The sequence below is a fragment of the Ranitomeya imitator genome, chromosome 1 (genome assembly GCF_032444005.1).
Source record: "Ranitomeya imitator isolate aRanImi1 chromosome 1, aRanImi1.pri, whole genome shotgun sequence".
NCBI classification, from domain to species: Eukaryota; Metazoa; Chordata; class Amphibia; order Anura; family Dendrobatidae; genus Ranitomeya; species Ranitomeya imitator.
In genome coordinates, this window is record NC_091282.1 from 495,246,839 (window position 1) to 495,269,890 (window position 23,052).

The 23,052-nt window shown below is 43.9% G+C and overlaps 1 protein-coding gene across 2 annotated transcripts in view; it reads left to right on the forward strand.

The window, feature by feature from the left end:
* DENND4C (DENN domain containing 4C) overlaps nt 1–23,052 on the forward strand; it is a 181,820-nt gene that overhangs the window by 126,289 nt on the left and 32,479 nt on the right. Inside the window, exons 18-23 of one of the 2 annotated variants that reach the window (XM_069766158.1) lie at nt 1,344–1,472; nt 2,347–2,491; nt 6,606–6,752; nt 10,072–10,233; nt 17,254–17,391; nt 20,318–21,444. In XM_069766158.1, coding sequence (XP_069622259.1) covers nt 1,344–1,472; nt 2,347–2,491; nt 6,606–6,752; nt 10,072–10,233; nt 17,254–17,391; nt 20,318–21,444 — 1,848 coding nt within the window. The remainder of the gene's footprint in view (nt 1–1,343; nt 1,473–2,346; nt 2,492–6,605; nt 6,753–10,071; nt 10,234–17,253; nt 17,392–20,317; nt 21,445–23,052) is intronic. The other variant, XM_069766167.1, reaches the window with a different exon arrangement.

The following is a 23,052-nucleotide window of genomic DNA, read 5'->3' on the forward strand; positions in this document are numbered from 1 at the left end:
TGAGCCTTTGTAGTTAAACTTCAGGGTCTGTGCATGTTGGCTTGGGAATCTGTCCCAAATGATGTCCAGATATTGCAGCCTAAGGAATCCAAAGCCCTCCATACACTTTAGGTGCTGGGTGAAACATCGTTTGGGAAGACCGTTCTTTCGCCTGATTCTCCTACACACGGGAGTGCTCGCTCTTCCAAGTTCTCCGGTACACTGTATGACAGAGCCGCTGGCAGACATTTCTAGTGGCGGCTTATCTCTTAAAGGAAAATTATGGCATGTAGGTCATACAAAGCTGCATAAAATGATACCTTGAGATCTGCTAAAGTATGTGGCCCGGACACTGATCTGCATGAGAATCTGTTTCCTGATGTTATTTTAAATGAAAGCGGGCGATACTAGTGTGAGACATCTAATGACTGACAGTCTACTCTCCTGAATTACATGTCTCACATTGGTAACAATACTTATTCATTTAAAATAAGCTCTGGAGGCAGATTCTCAAGTAGATCTAAGTCCGGCCCACAGGTCTGAATAACTAATTATACAGATTAAGAAAAATGTAGATTTCTCTGGAATAAGACATCAGATCACAGATGTCAAGATGTAATATTATTTACGACCTGCATGCCCATATAAATGGTTTAGGAGGGTTGATCCTACTGACAGATTCCTTTTAAAGAACAAAAAGGAATAGCAGTCCAAAATCTGACATGCTGACTTCTTACCTTCCCTGACCTCATGTGTCAGGGGTCACCATACACATTAAACTATTGGTGAGTTTGGCTGACGTGTATGGAGGCCATAAGAAATAGTTAGCACAAAAAAAAATATCTGACATGATCCACTTAGAGTATTCTTACACTAAAGCACTCCAATATATAAGACATGTAAAATTGTTGTCTTTGTTTTTTGATTGATTCAAGTTTTATTAATTTGCAATCATACTTAGTCTCAAAGTAAAGTATGTGTCATTAAGTACTTAATATGTAGTTCTAAAGGTTTGTAGTATTCTAACACATTTAAGGGCTTATTTAACTTGCCTAATATAATTAATAATTATAGTCAAATGTGTAATTTAATATCTAGCTTAGAATTTACTGTTTATATCAGTTCTATGGTGTATATCAGCGGTGTCAAACTGCATTCCTCGAGGGCCGCAAACCACGCGTGTTTTCAAGATTTCCTTAGCATTGCACAAGGTGCTGCAATCATTATCTGAAGGTGATTAAATTATCACCTGTGCAGTACAAGGAAATCCTGAAAACATGACCTGTTTGCAGCCCTCGAGGAATGCAGTTTGACACCCCTGGTGTAGATCACGCTTTATGCCAATGTTAAATTTCTCTTTTTAGGTGTGTTATAGAGTTGTAATGCAACTGTGCGGTCTTTGGGAGAACCCTGCTTTGGCAGTAAAGGTCTTATTTGAAATGAGAATTGCTAAAATTCAGCCCAATGCAATCACATATGGCTACTATAACAAGGTATGAAAAATGTACCGTATGTTCTTTCTAAATGTTCTCTGTGTGAAAAATGTAGGGCCTTTAAACAACACTTGTCACTTGCTTAAAAAAATTGAGTTCAATGCCTTGTAAAAATCTCGGAGCGCTTCTCAGATTTTGATGCTGCGTCAGTCCATTGCAGAGATATTATCATTTGTTGCTCTTGGAGCTCAATATGGCTACGTTCACATTTGCGTTGTGCGCCGCTGCGTCGGCGACGCAACGCACAATGCAAATAAAAACGCACGCTAAAACACTGCGTTTTGCGACGCATGCGTCCTTTTTTTGCCGAAATTTGGACGCAAAAAAATGCAACTTGTTGCGTTTTCTGCGCCCAACGCTTGCGGCAAAAAAAAATGCATGCGTCGCACAACGCAGCACAACGCATGTCCATGCGCCCTCCATGTTAAATATAGGGGCGCGTGACGCATGCGTCGCCGCTGCGGCGCCCGACGCAAACACGCAAAACGCTAATGTGAACGTAGCCTATGTGAAATCTATGGCTTGCAGTCCAACTGGGCGTATCTTCAGAGTCGTCTTTGGGGCATGTACGTTAACCCCTTCCTAACAGGCCTTGCTAATCACAGCTGATCCTCGTGTGAGAATGCAAGATCAGCTGCTGAGCTGTGAGTTGTCGTGAATGAACTCTGAAGAAATGCCCAGTTGGGCTGTAAGCAAAGATTTCACATATTGTGTTCCACAATCAATAAATATGAATGTCAGTAGAATGATGCATCACAAACAGGGAATATGTGGCAGAATCAGGGGAGCACATGGATTTTTCAAGGTATTTACTTATTTACTTTATAATTTTCATGGTCAGGGTGGTATAATTTTGCACATTTTTTTGTTTAAGGTTGTACTGGTGAGCCCATGGCCGAGCAGTAAACGCAGTGGGAATTATCTATGGACGAAGGTTCGGAATGTGGTACTGGGTTTGTCTCAGTTTCGAAAACCAATGAAGAATACAAAACTGGTCCCTGAAGCTTTTTCAGTTCAGGGTAATGATTGTTTGTTTTTTTTTCTTTACAAATTTGCACATTTTTGTGAATACATTTCCATTGTATACACTTAAATAGTTTTTTTTTGCTGTGTATATAGTTATAGAGCTGCAAGAAAGTAATGATGTAGAACAACACATTGAATAGAAAAATCCTTTAATCCCTTAACGACCTCCAAAACTCATTAAAACTGCGTCCGTTAAGGGGCGTTATTTCTTCATTGCCGTTTTAAAACGGGAATAAGGGTATAGTCCTCCCCAGCGTCAGAAACTCTCCGTGGTCTCAGCTACCCAGGAGTAGCTGAGACCCTGGAGATCACGATCAGGGACAGTTTTTCTGGTACCCGATCACGTGGTCGCTGTTATTCAATAGTGAGTATTGTTCTTATTGGTTCATTTTGATCACTGTGAAAGACTCTCATCCTCCCTGTGTCATCCCTTAGTCACAATACATTTCTATTTTATCATTTTTATTTCTTTCATTCTTTGCCATTAGGGTTGGGTTAGGGTTAACGTTGGGGTTGGGCTTGACGATATGACGACTAGTTTTGAGTGCAAGGGCTCTCTACTCGCATTTGCATTGGGGTCGCTCGAGTACCACGATACTTGGTGCATACCGGAGCACCCCGATGCAAACTTGAGTGGGGAGCATTCTGTGTAGTACCTTTCGGTTAAAACCCTGGATAAAATCCTTGAGGGTTTTCCACTGGCACATCAGGGGCTCTCCAAACGTGACATGGCGTCCACTATCGATAACAGTCATTTTTGCGTTCAAAAAGTCAAACTGTGCTGCTTCCCTTCTGAGCCATGTCGTGTGCCAAATTAGTAGTTTTTGCCCACATATGGGGTATTGGCATATTCAGAAGAAATTGCAGAACACATTTTTAGCTTCATTTTCTCCTGTTACCCTTGTGTAAAGTAAAAAAATTGGGGCCAAGACAAAATATAATCATTTTTTTTCCTTCCACATTCCATTAATTCCTGTGAAGAGCCTGAAGCTTCAATAACCTTCTTGAATGTGGTATTGAGGGATGCAGTTTTTAAAATGGTGTAGCTTTTGGGTATTGTCTATCACATAGACCCCTCAAAATCGCTACAGATGTGATGTGATCCTCAAAGGGAACCTGTCACCCCCAAAATCTAAGGTGAGCTAAGCCCACCGGCATCAGGGGCTTATCTACAGCATTCTGTAATGCTGTAGATAAGCCCCCGATGTATCCTGAAAGATGAGAAAGAGAGGTTATATTATACTCACCCAGGGGCGATCCCGCTGCGGTCCGGTCCGGGGCCTCCCATCTTCTTACGATGACGTCCTCTTCTTGTTTTCAGGCTCCGGCGCAGGCGTACTTTGTCTGCCCTGTTGAGGGCAGAGCAAAGTACTGCAATGCGCAGGCGCCAGGAAAGATCAGAGGTCCAACGCCTGCGCACTGCAGTACTTTGCTCTGCCCTCAACAGGGCAGACAAAGTACGCCTGCGCCGGAGCCGCGGCAGGAAGACAAGAAGAGGACGTCATCGTAAGAAGATGGGAGGCCCCGGACAGTGACGCCCATCGGACCGGACCGCCCACCCAGGTAAGTATAATCTAACCTCTTTTTCTCATCTTTCAGGATACATCGGGGCTTATCTACAGCATTACAGAAAACCGGTGGGCTTAGCTCATCTTCGATTTTGGGGGTGGCAGGTTCACTTTAAAAAAAAGTTTTGTAAATTTTGTTGGAAAATTGAGAAATTACTGATCAATTTTTAACCCTTATAACTTACCAAAAATGTTTCCAAAATTGTGCTGATGTAAAGAAGACGTGGGAAATGTTAGTTATTATTTTGTGTGGCATAACGATCTGATTTAAAGGCATACAAATTTTAAGTTAGCAAATTATGAAATTTTCACAAAGTTTTTGTCAATTTTTTTATATTGTCATAAATATACGCAAATCATATTGACCAAATTTTACCACTATCGTAAAGTACAATATGTCCAAAAAAAAAAAAAACAATCTCAGAATCAGTAGGATCCGTTGAAGCGTTCCAGAGTTATTACCATATAAAGTGACAGTGGTCAGAGTTTAAAAAATTTGGTTTGGTCATTAAGGTCAAAATTGTCTTGTTGCTGTAGAACCTTTTTGTGTTCTATGTACATCTTTTCAGGTAATTTAATAACTAAGGCCAGGAAGGAATATTTTGAGGTACAAATAAGTGCTGCTGCAGATTTGGCCAACAGGTTTAATTTGGTGTCTTTTTAATATTTATATAGGATATGCACAATTTTAGGACGGTAAGATCTGCCAATCTTTTCCAGATGAGAGCCATCATACATTAAAGATGTTGTTCATCTTTTGAGGGCAAATTATTATTATTATTTTTTTTTTCTTAAGTGTATGTTCTTTGGGCTAAAAATAATTTTTGCATTTGGGTTTTATTAAAAAAAAAAATCATTGTTTGACTGTTATAGGATTTTTGTTTCCCTGCACTTTCCCTGTTGATGTGGTCTGTGGTCATAAATCAGCTGCCAGGAGGTCAGAAAAAGATAAACCCTCATGTCAGAACTAGCTCATTGATAGATTCTCTGTTAACTCCTTCTGCAGCCAGCAACAAGACATTGCAGCACAGAGGTATAGAAGGCAAACATGCAACAAAACCCAATACAAAAATTACTTTTCTTAGTCCAATTGCATTTAAGTAAACAAAGAGAGATGGCCCCTAATGATATAAAGTTGTGAGTGAGTTGGCATTTTAGCTCACTGTTCTATAGGCGAGTACCTTATTTTAGCATACCTTATATACTCGAGTATAAGCCGACCCCCCCTAATTGTGCCACAAAAAACTGGGAAAACTTAGTTACTCTTGTATAAGCCTAGGGTGGGAAATGCAGCAGCTACGGTAAATGTCAAAAGTAAAAATAGATAGCAATAAAAGTAAAATTAATCGAGACATCAGTAGGTTAAGTGTTTTTGAATATCCATATTGAATCAGGAGCCCCATATAATGCTCCATACAGTTTATGATGCCCCATAAGATGCTCCATATTAAAATATGCCCCATATAATCCTACATAAAGGTTATGGCCCCATAAGATGCTCCATAAAGATATTTGCCCCATGTAGTGCTGCACAAACATTGATTATGGCCCCATAAGATGCTCCAAACAGACACTTGCCACATACAATGCTGCACAAACGTTGATCATGGCCCCGTAAGATTCTCCATACAGACACTTGCCACACACAATGCTGCACAAACGTTGATTATGGCCCCATAAGATGCTCCATGCAGACACTTGACCCATATAGTGCTCCACAAACGCTATGGCCCCAGACACTTGCCCCATATAGTGCTGCACAAACTGTATGGCCCAATCAGATGCTCCATACAGACACTTGCCCCATTTGCTGTTGCTGCAATAAAAAAAAAATCACCTCTCTGTCATTCAGGCACCCGGCACTTTCAATATTCACATGTTCCCCGTTCTGGCGCCGCTCCATCTTCAGCGTCTTCTGCACTGACGTTCAGGCAGAGGGCGCGCACTAACCACGTCCCTGCGCCCTCTGACCTGAGCGTCACTGCTGAAGACGGAGCGGCGCCGGAACGAGGAGCAGGTGAATATCGCGCAGCGCTCCCCTCCCCATTATACTCACCTGCTCCTGGCGCAGTCCCTGCTTCCCCGGCGCTGCTGCTTCTTCCTGTATTGAGCGGTCATCGTTACCGCTCATTACAGTAATGAATATGCGGTTCCACCCCCATGGGAGGTGGAGCCGCATATTCATTACTGTAGTGAGCGGTACCATGTGAACGCTCAGTACAGGAAGAAGCTACCGGCGCCGGGAAGCCAGGGACCGCGCCAGGAGTAGGTGAGTATTATTAGACTCCCATGCCGACCCCTGGGTATGACTCGAGTATAAGCCAAGAGGGGGACTTTCAGCCCAAAAAAGTGGGCTGAAAATCTCGGCTTATACTCGAGTATATACGGTATGTTTCCTTTTTCCCTTATTTTCTGAAAATCGAAAACACCCTGTGTTATTTCATACTGTTTTATTAAATGAGATGAAATAAATTACAGCTTTTAGCATTAGTATAATCTGCTTGTGCATGGATGTTTTTAACCCAAGTTGTCTCTTCAGCTCCTCAGAGCGCTGCACGTAGGAGTGATGTGGACTTGGTGAGCCTTTCTGGTGTGGATAATTCTAATGATGCTAACTCTGGGGAGCACGCTGTCTTCGTGAGGGATTTAATCAGGCTTGACTCTACTGATATGCACCCTAGCCCAGGTATTCTCCTAGAGCTACTAACCATACCTCACACCATAGCATTCCCCTTACCCTCTATCAGGTCAGAAGCTTCTCGCAACCTATCTAGACCGGCATTTATACAGCATGATCTGTTTGTCTCTTGTTTAGGGTTGTGTCATCTTTCCATGAAGTATGTAACCTGTTTGCCGGTACAAAATACAATACATACTGTAGATCGCTAAAAGCAGTTGGTCCATCAGGGCATTTATGGATTAGTGAGGTCCCTGAGATGAACTTGGTTAATGACAGCTCCTTTTTTCATGAAAATCTAGTAGACTGTCATCTGCTCGGCACCTCGCTGTTATTGCCAGAGCAGAGAGCGGATGTAAAGAACATTGGTAAATCAGCATTTCCAGAACTCCAGTGGGTACCACAGAACCAACTGCAGTAATACTGAACACCTCTTTCTTTTTCACTGATACTTATAGGCCTAATCAATTGAATATTAATAACCTATGTGGTTTTTACATTTTGGTTTGAAAGTCACTTATCCATGTACGATTGCAGCCATGTATGTTTTACTCTGAAACGTTGCACCATTTAAAAAAAAAAATTGACTTAAAAGAGCTGGATAGTTGTGTGCCTAGTCAGTTGGGTCCCTTCAGTTTTTCTTCACCTCAATCCCCTTAAAGGGAACCTGTCACCCCCCTCAGGCGTTTGTAACTGAAAGAGCCACATTGTGCTGCACAAATGCTGCATTCTGACAAGGTGGCTCTTTTAGTTATGATGCTGCACACGCTGAAATAAACGTTTATAAAATGTGCCCCCTCATACCGTGAAATGTTCCCGGAGGCGGGTCTTTCACTCCTTATCAGACGCAGCATAGCCATCATGCCTAACCTGTGTGCGCCGGGCGCCGCCTCCTCTTGCTGCATTATTGTCCCCGGCACCTGCGCTGTAAGTACGAAGGGCAGCACAACTGCGCACGCCCGGAAAAAAAAACTTAATGCGCAGGCGCAGGGGACGATAATGCTGCAAGAGGAGTCGGCGCGCACAGGTCCGGAGTGACGGCTGTGCTCCGTCTGATAAGGAGGGAAAGACCAGCCTCCGGGAACATTTCACGGTATGAGGGGGCACATTTTATAAACGTTTATTTCAGCGTGTGCAGGCATCACAACTAAAAGAGCCACCTTTTCAGAATGCAGCATTTGTGCCGCACAATGTGGCTCTTTTAGTTACAAACGCCTGAGGGGGGTGACAGGTTGCCTTTAAAGGCCAGGTCCCTCTTTACATACTGTAGGGATTCACTCTCTCTGGTAAACATTGGGCTTTTGATAGCGTTCATACAGGCAATGTAGTGTTGGTCCAAACACGTGCAGTTTCTATTGCTTTCCACAGGTTGCCAAGCACCAAAACAAACTCGTAAACCCAAATCTCTAGCCTTGTCCAGGTGGTAACTAAACAGAACAGACCCTGGCTACTTATACACTAGCCCCAGCTCTGTCAAACAAAACCGTTATCATCCAAAGCAACCACTGATACTTGCACGTGGCCTGTGCTTTTAATCATGATCACATATATGATTGCGGGCTCACCCGAGCAGATTACAGTAATTTCTCCCAGAGCAGACTTCAAGCACAGAAGAACCACGATCCCACCAGTCGCGGTATCCACTTCAGCCCAAGCTCCAGCAGCTTCCAGCGCCAAACAGAAGTATTCGACCCCGGGCACAGTTCACACCGAACAGACTGCAGCTTCCACACGGTTCCCTGCAGCCATCACAAACAGACTGCTTAGCACAGTCTCCATTCAGAGCGAGGTCCCAGCATGTCTCTCTCTCAGCTACACCTCACATTTTGGCTGATCACTGACCAGCAGCATTCTCAACTATGCTTCATCCAGCAGCAAGCTACTTTTTGGTTCTTATCAAATCCCTACAGGTACTTTTATTCAAGATCCTGCAGAGCTGGAATTTTTTTCCAGCTATGATACGGTATTGTGTGCATTTCTGACACTTGTTTCAGGAAGGCCAATTCCTTTATTGTTTACAATTTCCAATGTATTCAGCGGGATTAAAGGTGACTTAAAGGTTTGCTCATTTGACAGAGCATTGACCTTAGTCTTGTCAATCTCCATTGGAATGAAATGGGATCTGATTCCCAGTAACATTTTAATCAATGATCACCAATGTCCAACCTCACTTAGTTTTTGTAATGAAATGGACTTGACAGCCACGTTTTCTTCTCCACCTTCTAACCCTCTGATTTCTAGTTCATTTCTTTGGACTGTATATACATTAGTTTAACTAGTTTAGTAGAAGCCAATAGTAATGGTCATTAATAGGGTTTTACTCCTCGAAAAAAGCTTTCTTCAAATGACAGCACTCATGTTTAGTGAATCCTGCTTTGAGCAGGGGGTTGGACCAGATGACCCAGGAGGTCCCTTCCAACTCTACCATTCTATGATTCTATGTTAAATGTCATACTCGTCCTTCCACGGCACAGCGCCGGCTCTCTGCTACTGCTGCTATTGTCTTTGTTTCAGCTGCATGTCATGTCAATAGCGCAAATTACCACTGTGCACCACTAAAGCAGATGGCACAGACCGCTGAGCTCAGTCATTGACTGCACCTATCTTGTGCGCTATCAATGTGATGTTGTAGCTGCTGGCAAAAAAGTGACAGGAGAAGCTTCCAAGAGCTGTCACTGGACCTGGGGAGCACGACTATTATTTATTTTATTTGCTTATATAGCGACGTCATATTTGACAGCACTTTACAGAGATCATCACCGACGCCATCGGAGCTCAGAATCTAACATGCTTCGTCTTTGGAGTGTGAGAGGAAACTGGATGGGGAGAACATACTAACTCCTTGCAGATATTTTCCAAGGAGATAATGAACCCAGGACTCCAGTGCTGCAAAGCAACAGTGCTAACCTCTGAGTCTCCGTGTCCTCAGATGCTATCTGACTGCTATCATTTAGGGACCACTATTTTCCAAAGTGCAAAATCTCTTAAAGGGGTTGTATGATCTTCAGGAGTGAAACACTACTCTGCCTCCCAGCTTATTGCTTTCCTGAAGCTCACAATTTGAACCAGCAGCGTAGTTGTACTGCCATCCTGAGCTGTGACCTCTCCGATGCTGCAAGCCAGGAAACTAGCAATTCAGACTATTTCAGTGCTGCCCTTGCAAGATGTATGGCAAACACTAAACAATAATAGTAAACTGTGACGGTATTGCCAGTTGAAGCCCATTTTTTTTGTTGTTAAATATATATTTTATTGAAAAAGTGTATTAAAATGTAATAATTTACCACTTTAATCACCTTTTCATTCCTATAATGGTTATGCTCTGCAGGTGATCACATCAATGAGGGGCCAGGACCCAAAGATGAACTTCACAGAAAAAGCACTTTAATTCATGAAGAGCCAAAAGCTTTGATAGAAACAGATTCTTCTTCACAGTTAAAGAACCATCCTGTTGAAAATGGAAGCACACCTCAATCTGCGGATGTAGCTGGTAAAGTCTTAACTTGCTTTTCAGCTCTTGTCACACAAATTTAAGGCTTTTCCAGTTTCAGAAAACCCCTGTCCCCAGGGGTTTGTCTTCTTGCAAACACATTTTTTGCAGCTCTGTGAGCTCTGCTGTATTGTAAAAGTATTGCAACCCTGTGAGATGGAAGCTGAGAGGAAACTGCAGATGTGTCAGTTATAATCACACACAGCTCTGCAGTGATATTAGAGCGGCCATTACACATCACACTGGTAACTCCCCCTTCATGTAACATAAGCTCTGGAGGCAGAGTTATCTTCCAGGCAGCGTCCTACCCAGAGCCTGGAAGAGGTCATTTATATAAAGAGGATGATTTCTCAGCACCAACAAGACATCTGACATGAGACACACAGGTATCACTCTTCAGCAGTCTATAACCTGTATGCTCATATTAATAGATAGATCAAATGTGGTGACAGATTCCTTTTAAAGGGAATCTGTTGCAATTATCCACTGCCTCCCTTTCCTCCCCCTTTCCCCATTAAACTTCATTCAGGTGGCTCACTGAAATATAATATTCGCTATGCCTTTACTGATTCAATGTTTCTCCCTAATTAAAAAATCCCTTTTCTCCTTCGCCTCATTGGGGGACACAGGACCATGGGTTATGCTGCTGTCACTAAGAGGCTGACACTAAGCTGAGACAAAAAAAAGGTTAGCTCCTCCCCTGCAGTATACAGGTCCTTCTCAAAAAATTAGCATATAGTGTTAAATTTCATTATTTACCATAATGTAATGATTACAATTAAACTTTCATATATTATAGATTCATTATCCACCAACTGAAATTTGTCAGGTCTTTTATTGTTTTAATACTGATGATTTTGGCATACAACTCCTGATAACCCAAAAAACCTGTCTCAATAAATTAGCATATTTCACCCATCCAATCAAATAAAAGTGTTTTTTAATAACAAACAAAAAAACCAACAAATAATAATGTTCAGTTATGCACTCAATACTTGGTCGGGAATCCTTTGGCAGAAATGACTGCTTCAATGCGGCGTGGCATGGAGGCAATCAGCCTGTGACACTGCTGAGATGTTATGGAGGCCCAGGATGCTTCAATAGCGGCCTTAAGCTCATCCAGAGTGTTGGGTCTTGCGTCTCTCAACTTTCTCTTCACAATATCCCACAGATTCTCTATGGGGTTCAGGTCAGGAGAGTTGGCAGGCCAATTGAGCACAGTAATACCATGGTCAGTAAACCATTTACCAGTGGTTTTGGCACTGTGAGCAGGTGCCAGGTCGTGCTGAAAAATGAAATCTTCATCTCCATAAAGCATTTCAGCCGATGGAAGCATGAAGTGCTCCAAAATCTCCTGATAGCTAGCTGCATTGACCCTGCCCTTGATGAAACACAGTGGACCAACACCAGCAGCTGACATGGCACCCCACACCATCACTGACTGTGGGTACTTGACACTGGACTTCAGGCATTTTGGCATTTCCTTCTCCCCAGTCTTCCTCCAGACTCTGGCACCTTGATTTCCGAATGACATGCAAAATTTGCTTTCATCAGAAAAAAGTACTTGGGACCACTTAGCAACAGTCCAGTGCTGCTTCTCTGTAGCTCAAAAGTGGCTTTACCTGGGGAATGCGGCACCTGTAGCCCATTTCCTGCACACGCCTGTGCACGGTGGCTCTGGATGTTTCCACACCAGACTCAGTCCACTGCTTCCTCAGGTTCCCCAAGGTCTGGAATCGGTCCTTCTCCACAATCTTCCTCAGGGTCCGGTCTCCTCTTCTGGTTGTACAGCGTTTTCTGCCACATTGTTTCCTTCCAACAGACTTACCATTGAGGTGCCTTGATACAGCACTCTGGGAACAGCCTATTTGTTGAGAAATTTCTTTCTGGGTCTTACCCTCTTGCTTGAGGGTGTCAATGATGGCCTTCTTGACATCTGTCAGGTCGCTAGTCTTACCCATGATGGGGGTTTTGAGTAATGAACCAGGCAGGGAGTTTATAAAAGCCTCAGGTATCTTTTGCATGTGTTTAGAGTTAATTAGTTGATTCAGAAGATTAGGGTAATAGGTCGTTTAGAGAACCTTTTCTTGATATGCTAATTTATTGAGACAGGTTTTTTGGGTTATCAGGAGTTGTATGCCAAAATCATCAGTATTAAAACAATAAAAGACCTGACAAATTTCAGTTGGTGGATAATGAATCTATAATATATGAAAGTTTAATTGTAATCATTACATTATGGTAAATAATGAAATTTAACACTATATGCTAATTTTTTGAGAAGGACCTGTACACCCTCATGCTGGCTTCCAGAGACCCAGTTCAAGCTTAGTGTCCATAGGAGGCACACTGATTTTTAATCTCTTTTTCAGCAAGCCTGGCTCTCCGTCATTCACGACGAATGGGTCAGGGATCTGGTATCGTCTGGCTACAAAATAGAGTTCTCCGCTCCTCCTCCAACTCGGTTTTTCCCCTCTCGTCTCCCCAGTTCGGGAGCTCAGTCTCGCGCCCTCCTTTGCGCCATTCACTCCCTCCGCCAGAGCGGGGTCATTGTTCCGGTCCCGGAACACGAGAGGTTCAAAGGTTTCTACTCAAACCTCTTCGTCGTGCCAAAGAAGGACGGAAAAGTGCGCCCCATTTTGGATCTGAAGCTCCTGAACAAGTGCATAAGAGTATGGCACTTCAGGATGGAATCGCTCAGGTCGGTCATCTCTTCGATGGAAAGAGGGGAATTCTTGGCATCGATAGAGATCAAGGATGCCCATCTTTACATTCCGATATTCCCGCCTCATCAGAGGTTCCTCCGCTTTGCCGTTCTGGAGGACCATTTCCAGTTCACGGCCTTACCCTTCGGTCTTGCCACGGCGCCCAGGGTATTCACGAAGGTCATGGCGGCTGTCATGGCCATCCTTGGACAAGTCCTCTCCCGTTCCTGCCCGTCGGATCTCCTTTCTGGGAATGATCCTGGACACTTCAAGGGGGCTGGTCTTGCTTCCTCGGTCCAAGGCCCAAGCGCTTCAGCAGGGAGCCCGAACGCTCTGCCATCCTCGCCCGCGAACCATTCGGTTCGCCATGAAGATCCTGGGAAAGATGGTTGCAGCAATCGAAGCGGTTCCTTTCGCTCAACTCCATCTCTGCCCCTTGCAACAGGCTTTGCTGGACAACTGGGACAGGAGTCTCCCATCTCTCGACCGCCCTTGCCCCCTGTCCCCGCGGGTCAGACAATCACTCGTATGGTGGACCCTGGGTCCATCCCTTCTCCAGGGGAAGTCCTTCCTCCCGATCCGCTGGTTAGTGGTAACTACCGACGCCAGTCTCCTCGGCTGGGGGGCGGTGTTTCTTCACCACTCTGCCCAGGGCCGTTGGACAGTTCGGGAATCCAGACTCCCCATCAACATCCTGGAGATTCGTGCTATCAGACTTGCCCTGAGTCGCTTTCACGCCCTGCTCGCGGGTCACCCAATACGAGTCCAATCGGACAACGTCACGGCAGTGGCTTACATCAACCACCAGGGGGGTACCCGCAGCAGGGCGGCGATGCAGGAAGTCTCTCACATCCTTCGTTGGGCCGAAACCAACCATTCCACCATCTCTGCGGTGCACATTCCGGGAGTCGAGAACTGGGCGGCGGACTTCCTGAGCCGCCAGGGCCTTGCCTCGGGGGAGTGGGAACTCCACCCAGAGGTCTTTCGACAGATCTGTCTTCGCTGGGGGACCCCGGACGTGGATCTGATGGCGTCCAGATTGAACGCCAAGGTCCACAACTTCCTTGCACGTTCTCGGGATCCCCAGGCCATAGGAGTAGACGCGCTGATTTCTCCGTGGCATCAGTTTCAACTCCCATACGTGTTTCCTCCCCTTCCCTTACTGCCGAAGGTGATCCGAAAGATCAAGACGGAGGGAGTTCCGGTCATTCTGGTCGCCCCAGACTGGCCACGCCGCGCTTGGTACGCGGAACTCGTTCAGCTCGTAGCCGACGTTCCCTGGCGGTTACCAGACCGCCCAGACCTGCTTCGTCAAGGTCCGATCTACCACCAGAGCTCAGGGGCCCTATGTTTAACGGCGTGGCTGTTGAAACCTGGATTCTAACTCGTGCCGGTTTCTCTCAGCAGGTCATTCCCACCATGTTAAATGCTCGCAAGGCGTCTTCCGCCTCCATTTACCACCGCGTCTGGAAAACATTCTTCTCATGTTGCAGGCTCCGAGGGCACCCTCCGCTCGCTTTCTCTATCCCTTGCATCTTGAATTTCCTTCAGTCCGGTCTGGACTCCGGCTTGGCACTAAGTTCCCTCAAAGGCCAGATCTTAGCGTTATCCGTGCTGTTCCAGCGCAGGATCGCCGCCAACCTACAGGTCAAGACCTTCATTCAGGGAGTCTCCCATGTGGTTCCCCCCTACAGGATGCCGTTAGAGACCTGGGATCTCAACTTGGTCCTGGGGGTTCTTCAGGAACCTCCGTTCGAACCCCTTCAAGACGTTCCGCTCTCTGTCCTCTCATGGAAGGTTGCCTTCCTGGTAGCGGTGACGTCCATCAGAAGGGTTTCAGAGCTCGCCGCTTTATCCTGCCGGGCTCCTTTCCTTGCCTTTCATCAGGACAAAGTAGTCCTACGCCCTTCCCCGGCGTTTCTTCCGAAGGTGGTCTCATCTTTTCATCTTAACGAGGACATCATTCTTCCCTCCTTTTGCCCGCAGCCCAAACATAGGGTTGAGAAGGCTCTCCATACTCTGGACGTGGTACGGGCCCTCAGGAGGTACATTTCCAGAACGGCTCATTTCAGAAAATCGGACGCCCTTTTCGTGCTCCCGGAGGGTCACAGAAAGGGTTTGGCTGCGTCTAAATCCACGATAGCCAGATGGATCCGATCTGCTATCCAGGAATCCTATCGGGTCAGGGGCAGTCCTATCCCGGTGGGGATTAGAGCACACTCCACTCGGTCGATGGGTGCTTCCTGGGCCATCCGGCACCAGGCAACAGCGGAGCAGGTTTGCAAGGCCGCAACGTGGTCCAGCCTGCATACTTTCACAAAGCATTACAATGACCACATTCACTCCTCTGCGGACGCGGCCCTTGGCAGGCGTATCCTGCAAGAGGCCGTTGCGCATTTGTAGTCAGATGGTACACGGAGTTATTTGGTTGTATTGTTTCCCTCCCAGGGACTGTTTTGGGACGTCCCATGGTCCTGTGTCCCCCAATGAGGCGAAGGAGAAATAGGGATTTTTGTGTGTACTCACCGTAAAATCCTTTTCTCCGAGCCACTCATTGGGGGACACAGCACCCACCCTGGTAGCCTTACGGCTCGTTACCTTTTTTGGTCTTTGACTGTTTGTTTGACATGTTATATTCTAATGTTACTTGATATATTGTTGTTATTATCCTACTGCTTTTGCACTGAACTGGGTCTCTGGAAGCCAGCATGAGGGTGTATACTGCAGGGGAGGAGCTAACCTTTTTTTGTCTCAGCTTAGTGTCAGCCTCCTAGTGACAGCAGCATAACCCATGGTCCTGTGTCCCCCAATGAGTGGCTCGGAGAAAAGGATTTTACGGTGAGTACACACAAAAATCCCTATTTTTATTCATATACAAATTAAGCCTAAATAGTAACTTTACTTTCAAGTAACTTTTCAGAATAAGGTGTCATATATGTACACGAGGAATAACACAATTTCTGACCATTATCGGACTTACATGATTAAATGTTCACCGGTTTTCCCATCTGCATTCTCTTTGTAATTTGCAATCCAGGGGTATTGTTGGGATGAAATTAGCTGCTGTGATTTATCCCATAGGCAAAGCACAGAGGGGAATGTCTTCTCTTGATTTACTTTATAGCTCACACAGACTAGCTGCAGCAACATGGTGGACATTATACCGCAGAGCTGACCTGTGCTGATCTGAACCCACCTCTGATGTGAACTAAATAATTTGTTACAGAGCCCTGCATGATGGTTTTTGTCTACCTCTCTATTTTCCTGTCCCTGTTCCTCACTCCTCCTTCCCCATCCATCTGAGCAAGATGGAGATTTGAGCTGATTTTCCCACACTGGATTACAAGTTCAGGAGGCAGGGGGAAGAGGAAGAAGTGTCTGATAAAAGGGGAAGGCAGCGGAATTCTCTAATCAGATACATTACAGCGTTTATTACAGTTGCCTGTATTCTTAATTTCTGCAATGTTTGTTGAAAGTACAGTTCCTTTTTTAGTGCTTGGGGTGTGTTTAAAGCACTTCCCATGTCTCCGCTTTCGTGTCTGTTTTCCCACCGTCATACCTTCTTCTGCTTGACTGGCCGCTCACTGGCTTGACCACACAATCGGGGAGCTGTAAGTGACGCAGAGGAAGGTATGCTTGGGCTAGGAATAGAGCCAGGGGGAGGCAGAGGCTTGTGAACTGCTTTCGTACTTCCAGTTCACTTAATCTTCATTTGCCGATGAAGCAACAGGTTACACCAGTAAAGGTGTTATTGACATTATAAAAAGTTTCTTTCCATGCTTGTCGTAGATAAACCTGATATGTCTTATTATTAGTGGTGTCATGAAAACACTTGCATAAACAAATAACCGCAAATCTGGATGAACTTTAGCAACGTTCCTCCAGAACAATGTGAAATACTAATGAAATAATAATTTTCTGTATAACTTTGTTATTGCTTCGTGTACTTAATTTTTCACAAACTGCTGCTGTATTTTTTCCTAGTTTTGGAAAATAATGACACTGTGATTTTTTTTATTTGGTGTGGTTCATCGAAGTTATTTACCTAATTCGAAGATGTTCTAAGGACGAAATGTTTATTATGCCCATGTGAAACCATAGAATTCAAAGATGTATGTGAGTTTTCTCATGACTGTAATACTAGATGAGCTAGCTAGTAATTTAACTGATCGTTCTTTTTTTTTTTTTTTTTTTTTTTTTTAATCAGGTAATTTTTTTATTATTTTTAAAACATTTTACAATGTTTGACAGGATATCCAAGTCAAAACCTTTGAACGCCAACAGACTTATCTATGTTTACTTATTTGTATATCAGTAGATCCTGATGGCCAAAGTGAAAATCAAATGACAATCTCTGAGACTAGAAGTCCACCAGAATCTCCTCCATATGGAAGTAGTATTGTTAAAGTGCCCTCTGGAATATTTGATGTTACAAGGAGGAAAAGCAGTAGTGGTGAGTTGTAATATTCTGGAATGACATATTTTGAGTGCGAGTAGTTAATTTGATTAGAATTGTTGCCTCGCAAAATGCTATAAGAAAGTAAGCTAAGAAGGAAGATGTCTCCGTCATCAGCTGATGGACGAAGATCTGACTTCTGTGCTGGTCTGCATGCTGAGACAAATTGGCAGCTGACCTAGTAATCATCCATTACTAAACATATATACCGACTAGTCATAGCGTCAAGAACACTGACTGGTGAAGTGAGTAATATTGAATATCTCATTGCAATGGCACTTGTGAAGGGGTTGGATATACAGGTGCTTCTCACAAATTGGAATATCATCAAAAATGTATTTCAGTTCTTCAATACAAAATGTGAAACTCGTATATAGAGTCATTACAAACAGAGTGATCTGTTTCAAGTGTTTTTGTTAATGTTGATAATTATGGCTTACTGCCAATGAAAACCCAAAAGTCATTATCTCAGTAAATTGCAATAATTAACAAAAACACCTGCAAAGGCTTCCTAAGCATTTAAAAAGGTCCCTTAGTCTGTTTCAGTAGGCTCCACAATCATGGGGAAGACTGCTGACTTGACAGATGTCCAGAAGGCAGTCATTGACACACTCCAAGAGGAGGGTAAGCCACAAACGGTCATTGCTAAAGAAGCTGGCTGTTCATAGAGTGTGGTATCCAAGCATATTAATGGAACGTTGAGTGGATGGAAAAAGTGTGCTAGAAAAAGGAGCATGAGCAACCGGGTTAACCGCAGCCTTAAAAGGATTATGAAAAGGCCATTCCAAAATTTGGGGGAGATTGACAAGGAGCGGACTGCTGCAGGAGTCATTGCTTCAAGAGCTACCACACACAGACATATCCAGGATATGGGCTACAAGTGTCACATTCCTTGTGTCAAGCCACTCATGACCAATGGACAAGAAGCGTCTTACCTGAGCCAAGGAGAAAAATAACTGGACTGTTGCTCAGTGGTCCAAGATGTTGTTTTCAGATGAAAGTAAATTTTGCATTTTATTTGGAAACAAAGATTCCAGAGTCTGGAGGAAGAGAGGAGAGGCACACAATCCAAGCTGCTTGATGTCTATTGTGAAGTTTCCACAATCGGTGATGGTTTGGGGAGCCATGGCCTCTGCAGTTGTAGGTCCACTGTGTTTTACAAAGACCAAAGTCAGCGCAGCCATCTACCAGGAAATTTTAGAGCACTTCATGCTTCCCTCTGCCGACAAGCTTTTTGGAGATGGAAATGTCATTCTCCAGCAGGACTTGGCACCTGTCCACACTGCCAAAAGTACCAATACCTGGTTCAAAAACAACAGAATCATTGTGCTTGATTGGCCAGCAAAGTCGCCTGACTTTAACCCCATGGCGAATATATGGGGTACTGTCAAGAGGAAGATGAGAGACACCAGACCCAACAATGCAGAAGAGCTGAAGGCTGCTATCAAACCAACCTGGGCTTCCGTAACACCTCAGCAGTGCCAGTCTCATCGCCTCCATGCAACACTGCATTGATGCAGTAATTGATGAAAAAGGAGCCACGACCAAGGATTGAGTGCATTTACTGAACATACATTTCAGTTGGCCAACATTTTGGATTTTAAAATCATTTTTTCAAAGCTGATATTGTAAAGTATTCTAATTTACTGAGATAATGACTTTTGGGTTTTCATTGGTTGTAAGATCATTCTGTTTGTAATGACTATATAATATATTAACTTTTTGATGATATTCTAATTTTGTGAGAAGCACCTGTATTAAGCAGTAAGTAACCAGTCAGTACTTGAAATTGGTCTATAAATTGGTAAAATGTGCAAGCATAAGGATCAGTTTGATAGGGTATCTTAATTGTGATGCTCCCATCGCTTCTTCCAAGCCGAGACACAGGCACAGGCAGCTGATGGGTTATCATGGCAGTCGGGAGCCTGTTGAAGGGCATAGCCTCCCACATCCCCCCATAGCCCCCCATAGCTGCTGTCTTAGTCGTTCTGTGAAGCACAGTCTTCGGTTGGGCTCCATAGGAGAAAGTCTTTTGTACTACATATTGCAATACGGTGTGAGTAATCAAGCAAGTGCAGGTTCAAGGTCTAGTAAAGAAAAAATACATCTAAGTTTATATCACTCCCCCTTATCCCTGTTCAAAAATTTAAAATAGGGTAATTAAAAAAAATTATTTTGTAAAATGAATATTGTCATTCAAAACTTACTATGTCTCACTGGAAAATAAAGAAACAAAAAAAAATTCTACAGCAATGTTGCCAAAAAAAACCTATTGCTCTTGAAAGAACTAGAGGAAAAGGTGAGACTGCAAAAATTAATAATTGCCTGGTCTTTAAAAGAGGTAAAATCTAGGCAAATGGATAGGGAGGATTTCTAACACGTGTCAGGCAGCGGTTATGGCTGATCAGAGATCGTGCAGCATTATTTTTCAACGTTCAGATTCGCATCTCCCAATACATCACATTATCAATGTTAGAATCGGAGGACCTTGCTTTTAATATTTCTATGTCCTGAGCAGGTAAAACCAGCTGACGTAAAGATCTCTAATGATCTTACAAGTTAATGAAATTGCTGCATCCATTAAAGGCAGGATTATCATGGGATAATCATGCAGTCTAAAGAGGCTGCCGATCACCTGACAAAGCAAGACACATATTCATCAAATGTAATGATCTTTTGGTTTGCACAAAAGATCATTGTTCTCGGCAGCTCATCCTGTGTAAACAAGACGTGTGCTGCCGAGAACATTATGACAGGCTTTGCTATCATTCAGTGTGTTTCTGAAGCTGGGTTGTTGTGTAAACAGATTGGTAATCGTATTGCCACATGTTTAACATCACATTGAAGAAACTAAGTTTATTATGATTCATATTTGCATGAAAATGTTCTTACTTAGATTTAATCCTGTTTCCCCTGGTTGCAGGGAGTCTGCAAATCCAAGTGCCTTCAGTTCAGGATTCTGGAGACGACTCTGTGTTTCTCAGTGATGCGCAGAGTAAGAAGTCTGGAGAAAAGGCCCCGAAGAGACAGAAGATGTTTGCTGAGAGAAGTTGCAGCTTTAGTGCAGACAGCCGTGCAGGCATGATAATGAAGAAAGGTAGCCTTGAGATGTCTACTGAGATCGCCATGAAGATGGGAGCCGATGCCAAGATACTTACTGCAGCATTATCAAAGACACCACCTCATCCACAGACCAACAACGAATTCAGTTTTGATGATGCTGACTGTCCAGCTCCTAGTCAGAAATATGAGGGTCGGACTAGTGATCCAGCTCGCCAAGCCACGCAGACTCCAGAAAATGTCTTGGCACTGGAAATCTTTGACTCCTTAGCTACTGTTAAAGAGGAAACTACATCAGAGTCATTAAAGTGTACAAGTGACACAGAAACTAATGATCCTCTAACCCTTTGTGTCAAGGACGCAGATGACCCAAACAAGAGGAACAGTTTTTACAACCTTCCCAAAGTAGTAGAAAGGGAAGGGGTGGAGAAAGGGCACGATCCATTATCACTGATGGCTTCAGCATCGGTCGAAGACGATCCTCCTCCTGCCGAGGAAAAGTCTATCTCTCCTGTGGTAGCACGGAACCTCGCTGATGAAATTGAAAGCTATATGAACCTGAAAAGTCCCCTGGGGAGTAAATCCTCTAGTATGGAACTTAAAAGCAACGATCCTCCTATGGAAAGTGGTAGTCCTAGCCAAGGGACAGCTGAGAGGAGATCTAGTCTGCCCGCTGACTCCATCCCTCCCTCCAATGTGCAGGGTGAAAATCAGAAAAATGCAGTATCCAGATCCAAAACCTTTACTACAACTCCAAAACACCACCTGAAAAACCAAAAGGAACGTTCTCTCTCACTAACGGCACTTGTCCGCAACTCTCAGCACGGTTCGCTGGGTTCAATGGTAAACTCCCTTCCTGGAATCAAGTTTGACAACCTCTTGACCGGGCCCAAAATGGATGTGCTAAGGTCTGGAATGAAGCAAGCAGCCAATGTAGCCAGCAAAATGTGGGGGACAGTGGTGTCTGCGTACAACTACTCTGATGATGAGGTGATGACTGTTTTTAAAATATAGTAGTATATCAGATTCTTGGGCGTCCAACTCTTGATTTGTGAGGTTGCTAGTAGACTCCGCCAATACACACAACGGCTATTATGCATTTAGATTAATTTCAAAAAGTAATAATAGCTTGTATTTTGCTATTAAATGTATAATCTTGTAAATGGGAAAATAATTCCTTAGCCTTTGCCCTTCATGGTTATTGAATGGCTCTAATGTATGTTTAGGGTCACCAAAGACAAATTTTTACCTGTACTAATGGAGTTTTCTTTCAATAAGCTGATTAACTGTAATATGGATTTGACTTGAGTATATTGCCGGGTTATAGTTAAAGGGGCTCTCTCTTTGGATTTTTTTTTTATTTAAATGCATGTATTTGAGGATAAAAATAATTTTTACAATTACAAAATCTTGCACCGTTTGACTTTGATGTGGCATGTGTAATATATCAGCTGAAAGAAGCTCAGACGTTAAAAAAAGATACCATCAGTGACCCTCATAAGTGGGCTTACTGATGGATTCTCAGTAAACTCCTTATTAGACAGGGCTACAGAAGGCAAACCTGCAAAATGTTTTATTTAAACCATTTGTAAAACAAATTTTTAACCCTCCACAAAGTCCTCTAAGTTGGACAACACCTTTAAAAATGTATAAACCATTCAAAAGATACGAGCTGTTTCAACTAAAATTATAATGTTAAAGAGCAATAGGACAGGGCTGGAGGATGTGCCGAATATATGTGGAATTGAAACCATGCTGGGAAATTAAATCAGTGTTATATTTCCCAAATTGGTACATAATTTTTCACTTTTTACTCTTCCCAATTGGATGATTTTCTGTTTGTAGCGCTTTCATTTTTTTTTTTCTTCCCAGAGTTATACCGTATTTTTTGGTCTATAAGGCTACTTTCACACTAGCGTCGGTACGGGCCCGTCGCAGTGCGTCGGGCCGACTTACAGACGCATACTGTGAAATAAAATCACAACGGGGGCAGCGGATGCAGTTTTTCAACGTATCCGCTGCCCCATTGTAATGTCCGGGGAGGAGGGGCGGAGTTCTGGCCGCGCATGTGCAGTCGGAAATGGCAGACACAACGCACAAAAATCGTTACATGGAACATTTTTTTGTGCCGACAGTCCACCAAAACACGACGCATCCGTCTCACGACGGATGCGACGTGTGGCAATCCGTCGCAATGCGTCGTTAATGAAAGTCTATGGAGAAAAATCGCATCCTGCGGGCAACTTTATAGGATGTGTTTTTTCTCCAAAACGATGCATTGTGACGTGCGTCGAACGACGCTAGTGTGAAAGTAACCTAAGACGCACCTAGGTTTTAGAGGAGGAAATTGGGGAAAAAATTGAAGCAAAAAATGTGGTCAATCCTGTACTTAATATCCCCTATTCTGGTATATATGGTCCCCTTATCCCCTTCCTGGTATGCATGGCCCTCATCCTTATCCTGGTATGCAGGACCCCCATGTCATTCTAGTATGCATGGACCCCATCCATATCGTGGTATGCAGGGCCCCCATCTCGTCCTAGTATGCATGGCCCTATCCTGGTATGATTGGCCCCCATCTCGTCCTAGTATGCATGG